Below are 17,688 nucleotides of genomic sequence, written 5' to 3' on the forward strand. Positions count from 1 at the left end.
AAAAAAAAAAAAAAAAAAGCCAGAATTGCTTCATTTCGAGTAATTGCAGAGCACATATTTCACTATCGTCTCGAGCTTTTTTTGGAGCCGTCATGGTACGGACACTATGGTCGCGCGTTGCCCTTGGTTTTACAACATGCTTACATGCCACGGATGCTGAGTGTTGCAAGGAAGGAAAAAGAATTCGCTTTGCGGCGCCGCCCGCGATCCTTCTCATCCTGGGCTGACTGTTGGACCGAAGCTGCAACTGTTTGTTGGTCGTACGACCCGACGATGCACAGCCCGTTCTCAGCGCCAGCTAAACATGCAGGCACAGATCCCTGGTGGACGAATCAAGCCACAGATGCGATCTGTGTAAGTAAGTACTGTGTCTGGAAGTTGAGAATGCATGGGCTTTTTTCTCGGTCAGGTTGGATGTCAAGGATATCTTCCCTGGGATATCAACCACAATCTAGAGATACAAGTCGCCCCCCACTAGCTTCCCATCTTTGTCTTCTTTCTTCCCCCAATGTGACGGTGTCATGTATAAATCTAATATGCTTGAGGTGTTTGCTTTTTTTCTTTTTTCTCTCTTAAATGCAGATCTTGCGATTGACTTATTTTGCTTTTTTCCGTCTGAAGATACTGCCGCGTGCACGTGGGCAAATGCCCAGCCTTCTCGTAGCGAAAGGATGTGTTACTGGGGTTGGCTGTCAGCGGATCGAGCCTCATGCTCTAAGGATGAGACTTTCAATCGCCACGATACTACTTCAATTGTCAAGGTAACTCTGACGTCACCTTTTGATCATCTACTTTTCTGCTCTCATTCACTTGAATTAGTATTTGGGGGTAGACGCTTTCAGTATAAAGTTTCTTTCTTTTTCCAAATCGCATCTTCGCATACCCCGCTGTATCACCATGGTGTTAATCTGTAGCAAGGTATGGAATTAAGGTATGGTATCACGGAGGATTCAAACAGTCAGTGCTTCCGCAGCAACCACTAAAAAAGCGAGTAAAGCAATGTTACACCCAAAGAAGCTGTCCGCAGAACTGAAATAAGTCAAGCGACTAGGTAGACTTCCAAATGAGAGCAGACACTAACAAACAGCATTCACAGTCCGTCGGGCTACAAGGGAATAAACGTTCCATCACAGCTAACCCAGCATATAATCACCCAACGCCAAGACTCACCATGGAAGATAAGCTCAAGGTACCTTGGGGGTTTGTAGATATGCTGCCGATCAACTCTTGTGGGCGCTTGTCCTTTAAATGCAATCTTAGTAGGACTGTTCATCCGTTGCAGCTCTGAAAAATTGTATGACTTTGGCTTTACTTGAATATTGTCATGTTTTCTATTGCTGTTTTCTTTGCCGTTGGGCTGGGGAGGACGAAAGCGTCAAAAGAAAGTCAGGTTCGCGGACCAAATCTCGATGCTGCAATGACGAGGACCAGGTCGAGTAAAGCTTCACTGAAAGTAAGAAGTGCACCGGGCACCTTCACTTGACAGGCTTCAGTACCTTGAGAGTCTCGAAACCCATATCCTGATTCGAAGGCCCACTGGGGGATATGCATTGACAGCGGCCCTCGCGGCCCTATCAAGACATGGACTCAGTGGGCCGCCTTGTCACGTCGCTCCCCCTCCGCTATCGATAATGATGCATTAGCGCGTCAAATGACATGTATCGGGTGGCTCGAGGTGCGGCCTGGCAGGTTAAAGAGGGCTGGAGGCGGAGATCGGTGGATCGGCGCCTTTCAGCGTTCGCTAGCATCGTTCACGTCTACCATACATTAGACCATCCATACATACTGAGAACCAAAGTCCGGGCCACTCAACTAGAACTTGCTGATGCTGTTTGTTGTCACTTCATCATAGGCGGGCGAAGATTCATCTTCCTTCTCTCTGAGGGAGGTTTTGTTTTGCCTCAAAGCTTCATCGCCTCGTTTCACCCCGCTAAGCAGCTCGCGGACCTTTCTCACTTTCACTTTAAATGGAATCTCGACGATGAGCCGTCACCCCGCATCATCCCAACGGGGTTATCGATACCGTGATAGTGTTCCAACCCGACATCGCCTCCATCACGCGCCTCTCTACGCACGAACAGCATTCCTTGCGTCGTAAACTTTAGACGTCCTGGTAGTCATCGGAAGCTGCATCAGCTTCTGTTCAGAGGCACCATGGCGTCCATCTTTCGCTCCTTTGGGAGCTCCAACATGTCCAAACGGCTGTTGCGATACGCCCTCTCCAGGCTCGAGTTCCTCGATACGGATGCATTAGACGTCGACAAATTGGACCTGGAATGGGGAAGGAACAACGTTCTCACGTTCCAGGATGTCGGCATCAAGCTGGAGGCATGTTAGCCCACTGTTCATTCCCTTTCGTATTATTCTTCGTGAGAATACACAGACACCACAAGACTAACACAGCTCTCCGCACAGAAACTAGAGCATCTACTCCAGCTCCCAACTTCATTCAAACTTCAAAAAGCCAAAGTCCTAAAACTCCGCGTTACGATACCGTCCGCCATATATTCTAGCCCCATACTCGTTGATGTTGATGGTGTGCAAGTCAAACTGAGAGTCGCTGCAGAGGACTCGCCGCGAGACGAGCCGATACGCGGCCGGGGTAGAAAGTCCAAGTCCAGGGCCGATGAAGATGAACTCGTACCACAGGCGATCGATCTTGCACAATCTTTTCTCGATACGGAGCCCTCAAAGGAAAAGGCCGAATTACAAGCAGCGCTAGATGCTGAAAGTCATGATCTTGCCGCGTCTATTGCTAGCACTAGCGAAGACGGCAGCGATGACGACAGCCACATGGGCACAGGACAACCTCTGTCTCTCCCTGTTTTCTTGGCCGACTTTCTGCAAGGCATCGTTGATCGGACACAGGTATCCATACGGGGAGTGATATTCGAGCTAGATGTCGAGGTCCCCGTCGAGGTTCACTCGACTGTACCAGAGTTGGTCACTTTACAGCTGGCTGTCGACGACCTGAATGTAGAGGGAGTCACCACGCAACTTGCTGGCCAAGATGACGCAGCAGAGTTCAGAGAGGGCAAGCGCCGCATCTCACTCAACAGGATTCGAGCGTCTCTCATATCTGAAGCGAACGTCTTCTCCACACTCGCGCGAACTCCATCTGTGCTCTCATCTATGCCATCATCTATGCCATCATCTATGCCATCGTCGGTCGCCACAGGTTCGCCAGTGATGGCAGCTCGGCACCCTCCGTTTGAAGAGGATGACCCTCTGTCTCATAGTATCTATGAACCATTGGATGAGTCGACAGATCTGTCACAGAGCCAGTACTTTCCGATGATGGATAGCGAGGATGCCTTCAATATCCCATATGAATTAAACAGCTCACAAGATGAAGATCACGCACAAGAGGACGCAAGATCTGCTCCGTCAACTCCAAGAGCACTTGCTCCACAGATTAGTCCGCCATTCGAAGCACCTCATCATCAACCAGCCCAATCAACTGTGCTGGCAGCGCCCGATCGCTGGTCGGCCTTTGAAAGAGATGCCCATTCAGAACCGACGTTGGTGCCACAGGGAGATTTGACTCTAGGCAACTATCTGTCTCTGGATAATGGATCAGCAAGCGATGGGACTGCGTCGCCTCCGACTGAAGATCTAACCCAGTCACATATCTTTAGTCACGAAGAAGCAGAGAGCATGTACATGAGCGCCTTTTCTCATTCCGGCAATGCGCAACCATCCTCAACTATGCCTGGAACTTGGGATGACTCGGAGACGTCGAGCGCCGAAGGCACTCCCGAGAAGAAGGTGGAAAACATGCCCGCCTCGATCACTCAGGGCATTGCAGGACCCTCTTTCGAACCACAAACTGCAACTTACGCCAGAGGACAGAGTCCTACATCGGGCCAGGCAAGCCCGCTGTTTACTTCTCGCGAAGACTTGCAAACTAAGAACGAACAGCAGTCCGGCGTCTCCGGTGACACGGACGGAGCTGAGAATCCAGGAGCGGCAGAAGGTGTAGTCACGCCTCGCGGACCAACGAGACTCGTGAAGGAAATTATATCGCTCGCTGCTGTCTCGATCTATGTTCCATCGATTCAGAATCAACCGCAGACTCCTACATCTGCCGCAAATACTGGTTCCACCAGCAGTCGTTATGGTTTAGATCGATCCGTTGCTCCCAACATCCCCGGCGCCTTTTCAGTGTACGGAACAACATCGACAATGGACACCCACTCGGGGCCCTCGATGGCTTCGTCGAGCACATCGCACAGCCTACCTCAGAATAGTGTTCCACCTAAAGATGACTCTATCGAGGTTGTGCTAGCACCGGTGGATGTTCGTTTCGATGCGTCCATCAGTTTCCTCCTGACCATGGTCACTTCGAAAATTATGGCTCTACTTAAGGAGCATGGAAGTGAAAAAACCTCCAAGCCCACTGTTTCAAAGCAAGCTGCTTCTCCCCAACCAGACATAAAGATATTAGCACAACAGGTTTCGATACAGTTCCTTGAGGCACTGGTTGGAATTGCAGACACGCCAGAGCGGATGCTGAACCCCAATTCAGCTGCTTTCGGTACCGACGCACTGCTGACTGCCAGCCTCCAAAATATCAAAGTACATGTCGAGAGGACTGACAAAGCTACTCAAACTTCTCTGGATCTGGAGAAATTCAGGTTCGGTTATGCCAACGATGACATTCTCTCATTCGATCAGCGTCTACAAATGCGAGCCTCCGTTCGAGATGCATTCCCATCTGCTGGTTCCGATATTTCTCTCAAGATAACCCAGACTGCAGAGGCAACACGGTGTCAGGTTCAGACCTTGCCTCTACACGTGAAACTCGATTGCCGGAGATTAGATGAAACTTTCAGCTGGTTTGGCGGCTTGAGCAGCTTTCTCAACATGGGATCTTCTATGACCTCGAATACCTCGCCTGTCCCTCAAAGCCCCATACGCACTGTCAAGAAAGCTCGTGGAGTGCGCTTTGATGCGCCAATCAAAGCCGATGACAAGTCTGCAGCGCAAGACAACAAGGTCAATATTCGTGTCGGAGGGTTCCACTTGGACCTGATAGGAAAAGAATGCAGTGTTGCCTTGGATACGAGTGCAGTAAAAGTGGTGACTCGAGAAGAAGGTGTTGGTATTGGCATCACCAAGATACAACTCGCAGGACCTTTCCTCAGGAACTCGATGGGTGATCCGCCCATCAACGCCACGGTCATGAATACTCGTATTGAGTACTTGTTCTCGCCCACAGATAACGATCTCGAGCGACTGCTAGAACTCATCATTCCATCAAAGAACAAATTTGATGAGAACGACGATGAAATCATGGTGGATACCCTGCTCAGGCAGAGGCGGAAAGGTGCTGTGGTGCGGTTGAATCTGGACAATGTAGAAGTTGGTGTCAAAAACGTGCAACAGCTCCAGTGCCTTCCAGGGTTGGGCGAAGAGGTTGCCCGCCTTGGCACTGTAGCCAAATATCTTCCCGAAGATGACAAACCCGGTATCCTGACATTGGCCATGATTCGCAATTGTAATTTGTCAGTCCGTCTCGACAAACGCTTCGGGCACATTCAAACCTCATTCAAAGACGTTGAAGCCGGGCACATTACCTTTCCCTCGCTCATTGCAGTTGCACTCGGCGCCGCATCAATTCATCGAAACGAGACAGAGGAATTGCTTGGCTCTAGCCTTGGTATGAAAAACAGCGGGCCGGTATTCACTATGCGGATCATCCCAGACGCGATGGAACCGGTCATCAAGCTTCGTCTGAGAAACTTGAACGTCGAGTATCGAGTCCCAACTATCATGGACATATTGGATCTCGCCGAAGACGCAACGCCACAGGACTATGAGATTCAGCTTGCAGCCTCTGTTGCTAATCTGGGCGAGCAGGCCCACACTGCTATTACAGGAAGATCACCTGAAGCGGAGTTCGACAAAGGCAAGTCGAATACAGGGAAGCCAACCAAGCTCGACGTCGTTTTTAGAGACTGTTTGATTGGTTTGAACCCGTTGAATCTGCATTCCAAGTTGATTCTTGCTTTGACGGATGCTCGGCTGAAGGTGTCCCTCTCCAAGAGTGACCAAGCCGATGCCGCATTCCATTTCAACAAAGGTTCGGTACTATTGACGGATAATGTGGAAGCACTGGGCAGTCCTGCGCATGCTTCTCGACGTCGTCCGTCGAATTCTAGTTCAGACCAGATTATCGAATTGTGTGCGCAAGGATATGTGGATATCTGTTTCATATCAGCTGCAAAGATCAATATCCTCGCTGGAGCAAACGAGGACAAGTCAAAGTTCGTCGATGTTGAAGTTCGTGACAATCTAATTGTCATGGGAACTTGCGCAGACTCGACGCAAACACTGATGGCACTGGCTAATGCTCTGCAACCGCCGACCCCACCAAGCAAGATTCCAAAGTATCAAACAGCAGTTGTGCCCATGCAGGACCTTCTAGCATCAATATCGGCAGACGCCTTTGGCAATGCTGAGGGCAATTTTGATTTTGATGATGACTTTGGACTAGCCCAGGAGCTTGGCGGCGAAGATCTCGAAGGAGTCGATCTCGGCGACTCCAGTCAATCTAGCCCATTGGATGTCCATTCTCAGTTCTACGATGAGTCCTTGGAGGGCGAAGGACATGATCTAGTTGATTCCGTCATATCAGGACACACCTCATCGCAGGACACGAACGACGGCGTTCTTCTCACAAATTTCAATGAAAATGACAAGGATGACGACTCAGATTTGGTTGTTCATGATGACTATTTTGGCACCCAGTCTGTGATTCACGGATACGCACCAAAATGGAATTCGACCGCGAATCGCTATGAACAACCCAAAGACACCAGATCCACAAGATACCCCATGACAGTACGAGTAAGGGATGTGCATTTCATCTGGAACTTGTTTGACGGGTACGATTGGACGCATACTCGAGACGTGATTACGAAAGCCGTCGAAGAGGTTGAGGCCAAAGCACTAGAGCGACGTGGGCGGTCGGATCGCGTGCACGTAACTGCGGATATGGAGGCAATGATTGATGAGGAAGAGACCGTCATTGGGGACTTTCTATTCAACTCCATCTACATTGGCGTTCCAGCCAATCGCGACCCTCGAGAGCTTACGAGAAATATCAATGAAGCCCTCAACGACAATGCCACGGAAACGGAATCAATCGCCACCACAGCAATGACTGCAACTCCTAGTCGGATGGGCAGCAAGCGTACCAAGAAGAGGCTCAAGCTCGAACGCAGTAAGCGGCACAAGATCACGTTTGAGCTGGAGGGTATCAATGTCGACATTGCCAATTTTGCGGAGGATTCCGGAGAAACGCAAACCTCAATCGACGTCAAGATCAAGGATGTGAATGTCTTTGATCATGTGCCAACATCAACATGGAAGAAGTTTGCAACGTATGACCAAGATGCAGGCGAGCGAGAAATGAATACAAGCATGGCGCACATTGAGCTCCTCAAGGTCAAGCCACTCCAGGAGCTGTCGGCCACCGAGTTTGTCCTCAAGGCTACGCTTTTGCCACTGCGACTGCATGTCGACCAGGATGCTTTGGACTTTATTACACGTTTCTTTGAGTTCAAAGATCCAGATGCGCCCGTGCAGGCATCTGAGGCCGATAAGCCTTTTATTCAACGAGCCGAGGTCAATTCCGTCCCGGTCAAGCTTGACTTCAAGCCAAAGCGCGTCGACTATGCCGGTCTGAGGTCCGGGCACACTACTGAATTCATGAATTTTCTGATCTTGGACGAGGCACGCATGGTCTTGAGACATACCATTGTATATGGCGTTTCTGGCTTTGACCGACTGGGCCAGATGCTAAACGACATCTGGATGCCTGAAATCAAGCGAAATCAGTTGCCAGGCATTCTAGCTGGACTTGCGCCGGTGCGTTCTCTGGTCAATGTTGGCAGCGGTATCAGAGACCTCATTGAAATACCCATCAAGGAGTACAAGAAAGACGGCAAGATTGTACGCAGCATTGGTAAAGGTGCTGCTGCGTTTGCAAAGACTACTGGTACGGAGATTGTGAAGCTCGGGGCCAAGGTTGCAGTAGGCACCCAGTATGCTCTTCAAGGGGCCGAAGGTCTACTCGCCAAGCCGGGCCAGCAGGAAGGCGACTGGGAAGATGAAGAGGCAGACAACGAGAACACCAAGCAAATCAGCTTATATGCAGAGCAGCCGAGCGGTATCTTCCAAGGCCTGAGAGGCGGCTACGTGAGCCTCAAACGTGACCTGAATGTGGCTCGGGACGCCATTATTGCCATTCCCGGCGCCGTACAGCAGAGCCAGAGTGCTCAAGATGCCGCAAAGGCCGTGTTGAAACATACACCGACTATTGTTTTTAGGCCTCTGATCGGTTCAAGCAGAGCCATTGGACAGACCTTGATGGGCGCAACCAATTCATTGGATCCGCACAATAGGAGGAGGATTGAAGAGGTAAGCTCGCATGACCAATATTGTCCAAGGCTGCAAATACTAACCTTGGCGACAGAAATACAAACGGTATTGAATTGTTCTTTTTCTTTTGTGACTCATGATTCATCACTACGATCATTACAGCAAGGCGTTTCAGGCATAGCAAGAATTGGAGTTTTTCCTTTGGGCAGGCACATGGACGAATCATACGAGATGATGTACTGGATTACTTAAATTGCATTGATAGACGGAAGCGCAAGACGACCCTTCCTCTATCACCTTTCTAGATACCATACAATGCTTTACTGTCCGACTGGATGCAAGCCAGTTATTTGAAATTCGCGGTTGTATCGACGAGGGTGGAAGGAAAGATGTAGGCTTGCCGTCCTAGTTGATCCACCGAGATCTCATTTCCATAGAATATCTATGTACGAATAAAATGTGGATTGACCTCGAATGTATCAACGTGTACGAACAAGAGTAAATGCTCGTGATCTGCCAGTTTTGATATCAGGTTAAACTTTTCTTTTCTTACTTTTCTTTTTCTTTTTGAATATGTGACTGAACGCAGTTCCAAAGAGTATGGGGAAAAGGTTGGGGTTGAACTGAGTGGTTGTAGATTTGGAGTAGTTGAGGTCCATTGTGGATTGCTCCGCAATAAGATCCCGTGGGTGGGAGTTTTGAGGTTATTGTCGGCGAATGGATCCCCCCTTTGGTCATGTATATTCTTTGACCTTGCTTGACTTAGTAAAAGCATACCTACCTACCTACGTGCCTACTGTGGTCGTAACTGTGGTGCGCCTCGTCTGAGGAGTTAAAAAAGTGTCCCCCAAGCAGGCTGAGCGGAGCTCCTCCCCGCTACCGGCACCTGTGTATCAAGTACTTAGTTTGGAAACATCAATTGAAGAGAGACCAGACACTCCCCCCTTGTTGACATTGATACACGCAAGCAAAGACATATACACATACACGCATACAAAGCCTACTCGACACGCATCATGGCAATGGCAAAAGTTGACAACGAGATCAAGGGCCGCTTGGCACTGATTACTGGCGCATCAGGAGGGTATGTTTGAGATGAGAGAGAGAGGGTGGAAGGTGAACCGCTACTTATTAACCTAGGCTAACACATATGCGCATCAAACAGCATTGGTGCCGCCTGTGCTCGCTCGCTATGGGCGGAAGGGGCCTCTTTGGCATTGACCTGCAACAGGAATAGACAGCCAGTAGATGACCTGGTCAAAGAGCTAATGGCATCTTCTGGTGCCGAGGAAAAGAGAAAGATTTCGGTGCACACGGTCGACACGGGGTCAGTGGCCGACATTGAGCGGCTGTTTGCCGAGCTACGGGAACAGCATGGGCCCAGCAGCGGGCACGAAGGACCAGATATCCTCGTGTCCAATGCCGGCTACGGCAAGCGCATTCCTGATATCCTAGATATTCCCATTGACGAGTTTGACTATACGCTCAACGTCAACCTGCGCGCCAGTTTTGTGCTGGCCAAGCTCAGTGTGCCGTGGATGCAAAAGCAAGGGTGGGGTCGGCTCGTCTTTGTGAGCTCAATTGCCGCTATTGGGGGTGGAATTAACGGGTGTCATTGTGAGTTCATACGACGTTTATTTCTCAAACTACTTGTCCATCTGGATCTTTTTCTTCTGACAAATCCTTTTTTCCCACATGCAAACAGACGCCGCATCCAAGGCAGGCCTGACGGGCATGATGAAGAACCTGGCGGCCAAGCAGGCGCAGCACGGCATCACGGTCAACGACGTGGCGCCGGCCATGATTGGGGACACGGGCATGATTCCCGACGCCAAGATGCTCGAGGGCACGGCCGGTGACGTCCGCAACATACCCGTGGGCCGCCTCGGCACGCCGCTCGAGTGCGCCAATGTCGTGATCATGCTCTGCAAGACGGGATATCTGACGGGGCAGAGTATCTTGTTGAGCGGTGGACTAAAGTGAGCGATCTATTCGCCGAAAAGGAAGAAGGAATTTGGACATGTAAGAAAGAAAGCAGACAATTCATCTCACTGGAGGATATTTGAAAGCAGGACAGACACCGGCAAGGCCGAGGTTTCGTCTATCAATAGTTGTCATCGTGGGTTTGACACATTGGTCATGCCTCAAGGATCGGATACTCGTCCGAGCATGATGTGGATACGATTCTACGATACTATGCATTGGTTTGACAGAATTCCGCATCCACAACAAGAACATTTGCTTAGACAGACTAGAGAAGATTCAAGCTACCTTTTTCTTTAAATAAACGACCCCCAGACTTTTTACATATTTCCCCTTTGAAAAGAGTCCGTCTGATCTGCTATCTGTGCTGATCTTAAGGTCCAACTCATCGAGTATACATGAGACACGTGGACCGGGATTGGCTCAAACCCTCCAGACAGGGATGCTCTGCGATCCCCTAGAATCGCGCGCGTTAGTGGGGGGTTGGACTGTCACTTAAAAGGAGGGGCAGCTTTCAATTGCTCGCAAGCCTGGAACGTGTTTGGATGGAGGGGCAGAAGACGGTTTTCGAAACGAGCTGTAGCAAAAGTCTACCTGCGTACACGCGTCGTAGTGGTGGCCATGAGAAGAGGAAAAGAGAGAGAAGACGAAACTTGCCGACTTTTAGGAAATCTATTTTGGAATCATTCGCTCTCTCTCTTGAAACTCGGCCCTTATCTTGATCCCAATCTCTTGGCTCTTCTCTGATTTATTATATCTCGGACCCCACTCGGTTTCGGTCGCAAGTGACGAGTCGCAAGCCGGTTTGTTGTTTGTTTAGTTATATAGCGCAATCGGGGGACCCCTCCAAGTATATGCGCTTGTAGGCACTGATGATTTATCATTAGAAATTCAGCATCATCATTCTTCTGTACATAATTTCTCCCAGCCACATTCTTTGCTGCCAGCTGAAATATTTCTAAGCGACATAATCCCAAGATATTGTGCTTCTTCTTTCCTTTCTTTAACCGAAATATACATTACTGAAAGCATTATTACCATGGCGGACGGAAAGAAAGCAGTCGAGTCAGACAAGGGTAAGCTTGGAATATGCCTCCCTCTCTCTCCCTGGCGATCTGGTCGCATAGCACACAAGACACGGGGCATATACTAACTCGGGATACTAAACAGTCTGGACGACCTTGATCACCAACAATGCCTACCTCTCTGGTCTTCTCACCCTCGACTTCTCTCTCAAGCAACAAAAGTCCAAATACCCGCTAGTCGCCCTCTACACCGACACCTTTCCCGAGTCCGGGCTGGCGGCGCTCAAGGCCCGCGGCATCCCGGCGCAACGCATCGAGTACCTGCTGCCGACCCAGGGCAAGGACTACAGCAACGACCCGCGGTTCTACGACTGCTGGAGCAAGCTGACGCCCTTTTCCCTGGCCCAGTACAAGCGCGTGGTCCAGCTCGACTCGGACATGCTCGTGCTGCGCAACATGGACGAGCTCATGGAGCTCGAGCTCGACGACCCGGCCGACGTGGAAAAGGGCGTCGGCCGCCGCGTCTTTGCCGCCGGCCACGCCTGCGTCTGCAACCCCCTCAAGAAGCCGCACTATCCCAAGGACTGGATCCCCGCCCACTGCGCCTTTACCCACCAGCACGGCGCTCCCGAGGAGGCGCAGACGCAGGGCATCGACCCGGCCGTCGGGCCCCTGGGCTTCATGAACGGCGGCCTCCAGGTCGTCAACCCGGGCAAGGGCGTCTACCGCCAGATTGTCGAGTACATGGAGGCGCACGCCCTCAACATGGACTTTGCCGACCAGAGCGTGCTGTCGGATCTGTACCGCGGCCGCTGGGTCCCCCTGCCCTACATTTACAATGCCCTCAAGACCATGCGCTGGCCCGGCGTGCACGACGCCATTTGGCGCGACGACAGCGTCAAGAATGTCCACTATATCCTGGCCCCCAAGCCCTGGGACGAAATGGACGAGCAGGGCAACTTTGTCGGCAAGGACGAGTCGCATGCCTGGTGGGTGCGGGTCAACAATGAGAGACTGAAGGCGGAAGCCGAAAGGGGCGTGCCCAAGGACGGCTTCTAAGGCAAAGTACCTAACCCAGGTGGGAGGGATTGATGTTTTCAGAGGGAAGAGACGAGTCCAGCTATCCGGGCACGCTCGATAGGGAGCGACCAGTGTCATTTGCATGGGACTTTTTGACGGCACGGAAAGATCGAGAAAAAATGAAAAAGAACATATAGAAGCGTACATCTCAACGATGGCATTTTCCGGGCGTGGATAGAGATACAGCGAGCATCAAATCTTGGACATAGCGAGTTTTGTTTTATTTTGGTAGGCGGGGTGGTGTGGGTTACGGGCATATGATCTGGGTATATGATCTGCCACAAGGCGAAATAGAATTTCTCATTTCACACACAGGTTTGCGGCTGTCTTGTGTCCTTGAATCAAGACGTAGGTGGTTCGCTGGTATGGCTCTTTTCGAAACTGTTGTACGGGACATTGAGAACAGCAAACCACTACAATTGCTTGTATTCCGCTACAATTTGCAGCTTGCTACCCTTCAAAAAGGAGGTATCAGCTCCGGCATTTGAACTCTGTGTAAGTGGAGTTGGTAACATCTTTTTTTCATTGGTCCCTTCTTGGTCTTTTCGTAGACTTGTGTCATATTGAATCGAGAAAATCTCTAGGAAAGAATGAGCTACCGTACCAGCATCGCCAACAAGGAAAGGAACGAGGGTCACTCTACAGGGTGTTGGCATCTTTCAAGAGAATTCCAGGCAAGAGCACACCACACGTCACCTCGCTCGCCAAGCACCTGCCGCAACCTATGACCAGTTTTGTTTGGCTTTCATCCTACGGGAGATTATCTACCGACTTGGCTCAGCCCTGTTCAACCCAGAATCACCCAGCAGAAACCATAACAACAACAGCAGCAGCATTATCAGCACCTGCTTCACCAACGTTGACCCAAGCAATAATTGACTTGAAAGAGCATGAAATCAGACAGAAAGGACTCAGATACTACGGGATCAGTCAAGAGAATTTAGTATACCAAGGACCCAAACGGACACGCACCAACCAAGACAAGTACAACTCGAGGCACTAGAAATACGAGGAATCAGGAGACACTGAATTTTCACAAGATTATAGTCACCACGGGTTGAGGCAAAATTCCTCCATCCAAGATTCGGGAGAGAGAGGAACCCCTCCCGTCGACCGAATTACCGCCTCTCAGATCGCCTCATTTCGCGTCCCACAGCACCTCTCAGCGGTGACTCCGACGTACGCTCGGGGGCCATTTCGCCACATTACCGGCAACGGGATTTCGGAGCGCAAGGAACACAATGGACGGCCCGAACGAAGTCATGTTTCAAGGCTTCGATTCCAACATTCCTGTCGACTACAAGCAATGGAACCACCTCACAGAAGAACTCGAATGGCTTGGACATCTCGGTGTGAAACACATTTGGATTCCGCCTGCCACCAAGGCCGCATCGCTCACGAGCGATGGCTATGATGCATACGACCTGTAGGACCTGGGAGAATTCAATCAAAAGGGCACAAGAAGCACTAAATGGGGCAGCAGATTGGAGTTGCACAGGCTTACTGAAGAAGCATCCAGACGTGGCATCAAGATCATTTTCGACGCTGTCTTGGATCACAAGGCTGGTGCGGATACAACGGAGCCTGTTAAGGCCATCAGGGCGAACCCCCAGGGCAGTTTACCCTGCAGGCGGGAGATAGCATGCATGTGCTATGAGGCTGACCAATGTTTTCTCATCTCCAGATCCCCGTCTTGACATCGATTGGCGCCCCCAAGAAATCAGTGCATGGACCGTTTTCAGTTTTCATGGCCGCCGCTTCTGGCCTGGCAACAGTCTTCGCGTGAAATTATACCACAATTCGATGAAGTGGTCTAAATCCTGCTTCACGGGTGTTGATGTCAATGCCGCGACAAACGAGAAAGGCATTTGGCGATTCAGCCAGAAGCGCTGGGCAGACGATGTTGACCGTCGGACGGGCCATGACGATGATCTGCAAGTACATCCTTCCTGTTAAATAAGACCGAACCAATCCCATATTGACAGGTGCGCTCACCAACAGCATCCGATCATTCATCGATTTCGGGAATTCCGCCGTTCAAAAGAACTTCTGCCAATGGGTCAGTTGGCTCAAAAAGCAGCTAAAGTTGGGCGGTATGCGACTTGGAGATTTAAGGCGTTGTTCGACAAAATTCATACGAGACATATTCGTCCCCCATGTTGATACTTTACAAGCATATACAGAAAAATGGGTCATGATAGGCGACTATTGGAAAGACGATATCATCGCTCTCCGCCAGTACCTTTATCTTACGGGTCACCGCCTCCTTTTATACGATGTACCCTGTAAGCAACACTCTTTATCTTCTTTTACACCTGTGCCAGTTGGTGTTACAAGTACATCTTTCCCTTTTTTTTATTCTTTGCTGCAAGGCAGCAGACTTGGGCAAAGTGCTCAGAAGAGCACATTCATCGGTAAAGAAGAAAAAGTGTTGAATTACTAACACAAGTTATTGCAGTATGCTCGGCATTTTCCAGAGCATCACGGATGGATGGCCCTGTGGATTTGCGGTCATTGGCATTGGGGAGTTTGGCCGCTCGGGAGCCCAATCACGCCATTGTGAATACTCCATTCTATATCATTCTTGGCTGGAAAGATCCCAACTAAAACCTGTCACAGACCTTCGTTGCAACACATGACACTGCAAGTCCAAAATCTCCCTCATACAGAACAAATCAGGGAACAAGTAAACCAACTAACAGTTACCAACAGCAAATTGGACGTGCACGCGAGGTGAGAGCTGCATTAATGCTTGTATTGCGAAAGTGAATCTAATTTTCAAAGATGCCGGTTGAACCCTGGTTTGTTCCCCTTGCTTACGCATTCATTTTGTTGGGCGATAACTTTGGGCATCCATGTGTGTCCTGGTCCCATGTGTACAATAAACGGGAGATGAACGAGTATCCATCGCCGCGCAATAATGCCTCGATTGTGCCGCGTCTCATGCTGGCACGAAAGTTCTGGGCGTATGGCAAGACGATTGTCAGCTACAACGACTCGGGAAGTCGCATGTCTATTATCCGGACCGGGCGTGGCACCCAGCTCAGCGATTCTCCTCACGCCTTGATGGTGGTCCTCTTGAACACTCACCCAACCGACATTGAGTTCGTGCAATTAGATGTGGGCCTTTGGAACGTCGACACGATCTGGAAGGACGTAACACAACAGACAGCTGGGCTTGTAGAAATCATCAACTCGAACGGTTCCGGGGTTGGAACATTTGGGGTAATGTCCAGGACCGTGTCCGTTTACGTAAATTGCAATGATCCAAATTACGTCGAGGTCGAACAGTTTTGGCTGTAAGTACATTACGTGCTGACCTGGGCCGATCAGGCTGACAATATAAGGGAACACACCAAAAGGGCAGGACCCTCACTCCACGGGGATCTCTGAACAAGATGAAAGTATGGGACTGTGAAGTCAATACTAGAGTAGGATGGATAGTGTCTTTACAATATTAGAGAGAAAGAGAAACATTAGAGTCATGCCGAAGCGTACACATAGAAAGACAGCGAATCTATCAAATACAAGATCAAGCTAGACTCGATTGAATGATGTCAGTGAGTGAATAGGAATATGAGATAATGAATGTCTCTTGTTACTAAGTGAGGCGCGATTGGGATGCCATAGTTTGTACCTTGTAGGAAGGCTGCGCAGCCGAAACAGGATACTCTCTCTGATGGAGGAATCTTGGGCTGCTCTCTCTGACTCGGGGCACACTAGTTGATTTGTGCTTCGCAAAGCTATATCAATACATGGCACTTGAACTGTGAAATGATTTGAATATTCAATACACGGAATGATACATGATGCAGCTTCAATGGTGGCCAATAGGATAGAATTAAAATGCTAGTCACTAGGAACGGGCTGAGATACACCACTATATGAACCAACCAATAAGAGCACAACATTGTACTTATCTATTCCCAATCGAAAAAAAAGAAGAGGCCGATCCCGGCGCTAAGCTAGTGACGTCCACTCAAAGCTCCCAGCGACTGAGAAATCAGCAATTTGCTATACTGTACTCTCAGACGTCATCATTGTCGTTGTTGCTGTCGTCAGCCCAACTCCTGTCTCCTGGACTGGTAGACGTGGGTTTTATTTCTTCAACTCTCAAATGTAGAGCGCCTAGCCATGGCCGCCGACCTGAAGCAGAAGCCGGCAGAGGCCAGCCAGAGCAAGAACTACAAGGGTTTCGTTGCTGGCGTCTTTTCTGGTATCGCCAAACTGTCTGGTAAGTTTGTCGCATGATACCTTTGATATAAATACTGATCCAAGACTAATGACAACAGTCGGCCATCCCTTTGACACGATCAAGGTTCGCCTACAAACGACCGACGCCTCGCGCTTTGCGGGACCGCTCCAGTGCGTCGCGCAGACGATACGCCATGAGGGCGTGCGCGGACTCTACAAGGGCGCCAGCCCCCCGCTCGTCGGCTGGATGTTCATGGACAGCGTCATGCTGGGCTCGCTGACCGTGTACCGGCGCCTCGTGGCCGAGAACTTCTTCGCGGACCGCGTGCCCACCCTGCCTCACGCGGACAAGACGGCGGCCGACGGCGGGCAGCCCATTGCCGGCACGTCGGACGCCGTGGCGCACATGCCGGCGCACGGCCACGGCATCGCGGGCATCATGGCGGGCGCGACCGTGTCGTTTGTCGCGGCCCCCGTCGAGCACGTCAAGGCGCGTCTGCAGATCCAGTACAATGCGCGGGGGTCGGGGGAGCCGCGCCTGTACTCGGGGCCCATCGACTGTCTCCGCCGCATCTACGGCGCCCACGGCGTCCGCGGCGTGTACAAGGGCCTGTTTGCCACGCTCATGTTTCGGTCCTTCTTCTTCTTTTGGTGGGGTTCCTACGACTTGTTTTCGCGGGCGCTGCGCGACCGCACGTCGCTGAGCGCGCCCGCCGTCAACTTCTGGGCCGGCGGCCTGAGCGCCCAGGTCTTTTGGATCACGAGCTACCCGAGCGACGTGGTCAAGCAGCGCATCATGACGGACCCCCTGGGCGGCCGCCTGGGCGACGGCACGCCTCGCTTCCGGTCCTGGGCCGACGCCGCGCGCGCCGTCTACCGCGAGAGCGGCTGGAGGGGATACTGGCGCGGGTTCCTGCCGTGTTTCCTGCGCGCGTTCCCCGCCAATGCGGCGGCTTTGGTGGCGTTTGAGGGTGTCATGAGACACTTGCCTTGAACAGTCAGAGTAATGACAGGCCTG

At 50.8% G+C, this 17,688-nt stretch overlaps 6 protein-coding genes across 6 annotated transcripts; all 6 read left to right on the forward strand.

The window, feature by feature from the left end:
* Window positions 1-2,154: 2,154 nt before the first annotated feature.
* Window positions 2,155-8,500, forward strand: PFICI_06379 (uncharacterized protein; the record flags this gene model as incomplete). The annotated part of the gene is made up of 3 exons (XM_007834960.1): window positions 2,155-2,332; window positions 2,384-8,427; window positions 8,483-8,500. The coding sequence occupies 3 exons, from the start codon at window positions 2,155-2,157 to the stop codon at window positions 8,498-8,500; spliced, it is 6,240 nt and encodes a 2,079-aa protein (XP_007833151.1).
* Window positions 8,501-9,404: 904 nt separating this feature from the next.
* On the forward strand, window positions 9,405-10,371 carry PFICI_06380 (uncharacterized protein; the record flags this gene model as incomplete). The annotated part of the gene is made up of 3 exons (XM_007834961.1): window positions 9,405-9,472; window positions 9,554-10,005; window positions 10,094-10,371. 3 exons carry the CDS (start codon window positions 9,405-9,407, stop codon window positions 10,369-10,371), a joined length of 798 nt encoding a protein of 265 aa, XP_007833152.1.
* Window positions 10,372-11,410: 1,039 nt separating this feature from the next.
* PFICI_06381 (uncharacterized protein) lies at window positions 11,411-12,455 on the forward strand (the record flags this gene model as incomplete). The annotated part of the gene is made up of 2 exons (XM_007834962.1): window positions 11,411-11,447; window positions 11,542-12,455. 2 exons carry the CDS (start codon window positions 11,411-11,413, stop codon window positions 12,453-12,455), a joined length of 951 nt encoding a protein of 316 aa, XP_007833153.1.
* A 1,262-nt stretch (window positions 12,456-13,717) lies between these two features.
* PFICI_06382 (uncharacterized protein) lies at window positions 13,718-14,432 on the forward strand (the record flags this gene model as incomplete). Its single annotated transcript, XM_007834963.1, has 3 exons — window positions 13,718-13,902; window positions 13,960-14,093; window positions 14,161-14,432. The coding sequence occupies 3 exons, from the start codon at window positions 13,718-13,720 to the stop codon at window positions 14,430-14,432; spliced, it is 591 nt and encodes a 196-aa protein (XP_007833154.1).
* An 828-nt stretch (window positions 14,433-15,260) lies between these two features.
* Window positions 15,261-15,779, forward strand: PFICI_06383 (uncharacterized protein; the record flags this gene model as incomplete). The annotated part of the gene is made up of 1 exon (XM_007834964.1): window positions 15,261-15,779. One exon carries the CDS (start codon window positions 15,261-15,263, stop codon window positions 15,777-15,779), a length of 519 nt encoding a protein of 172 aa, XP_007833155.1.
* An 831-nt stretch (window positions 15,780-16,610) lies between these two features.
* Window positions 16,611-17,664, forward strand: PFICI_06384 (uncharacterized protein; the record flags this gene model as incomplete). The annotated part of the gene is made up of 2 exons (XM_007834965.1): window positions 16,611-16,710; window positions 16,769-17,664. The coding sequence occupies 2 exons, from the start codon at window positions 16,611-16,613 to the stop codon at window positions 17,662-17,664; spliced, it is 996 nt and encodes a 331-aa protein (XP_007833156.1).
* Window positions 17,665-17,688: the final 24 nt, after the last annotated feature.

The sequence above is a fragment of the Pestalotiopsis fici genome, assembly GCF_000516985.1.
Source record: "Pestalotiopsis fici W106-1 unplaced genomic scaffold PFICI_Scf_4, whole genome shotgun sequence".
In the NCBI taxonomy this organism is placed as follows: domain Eukaryota; kingdom Fungi; phylum Ascomycota; class Sordariomycetes; order Amphisphaeriales; family Sporocadaceae; genus Pestalotiopsis; species Pestalotiopsis fici.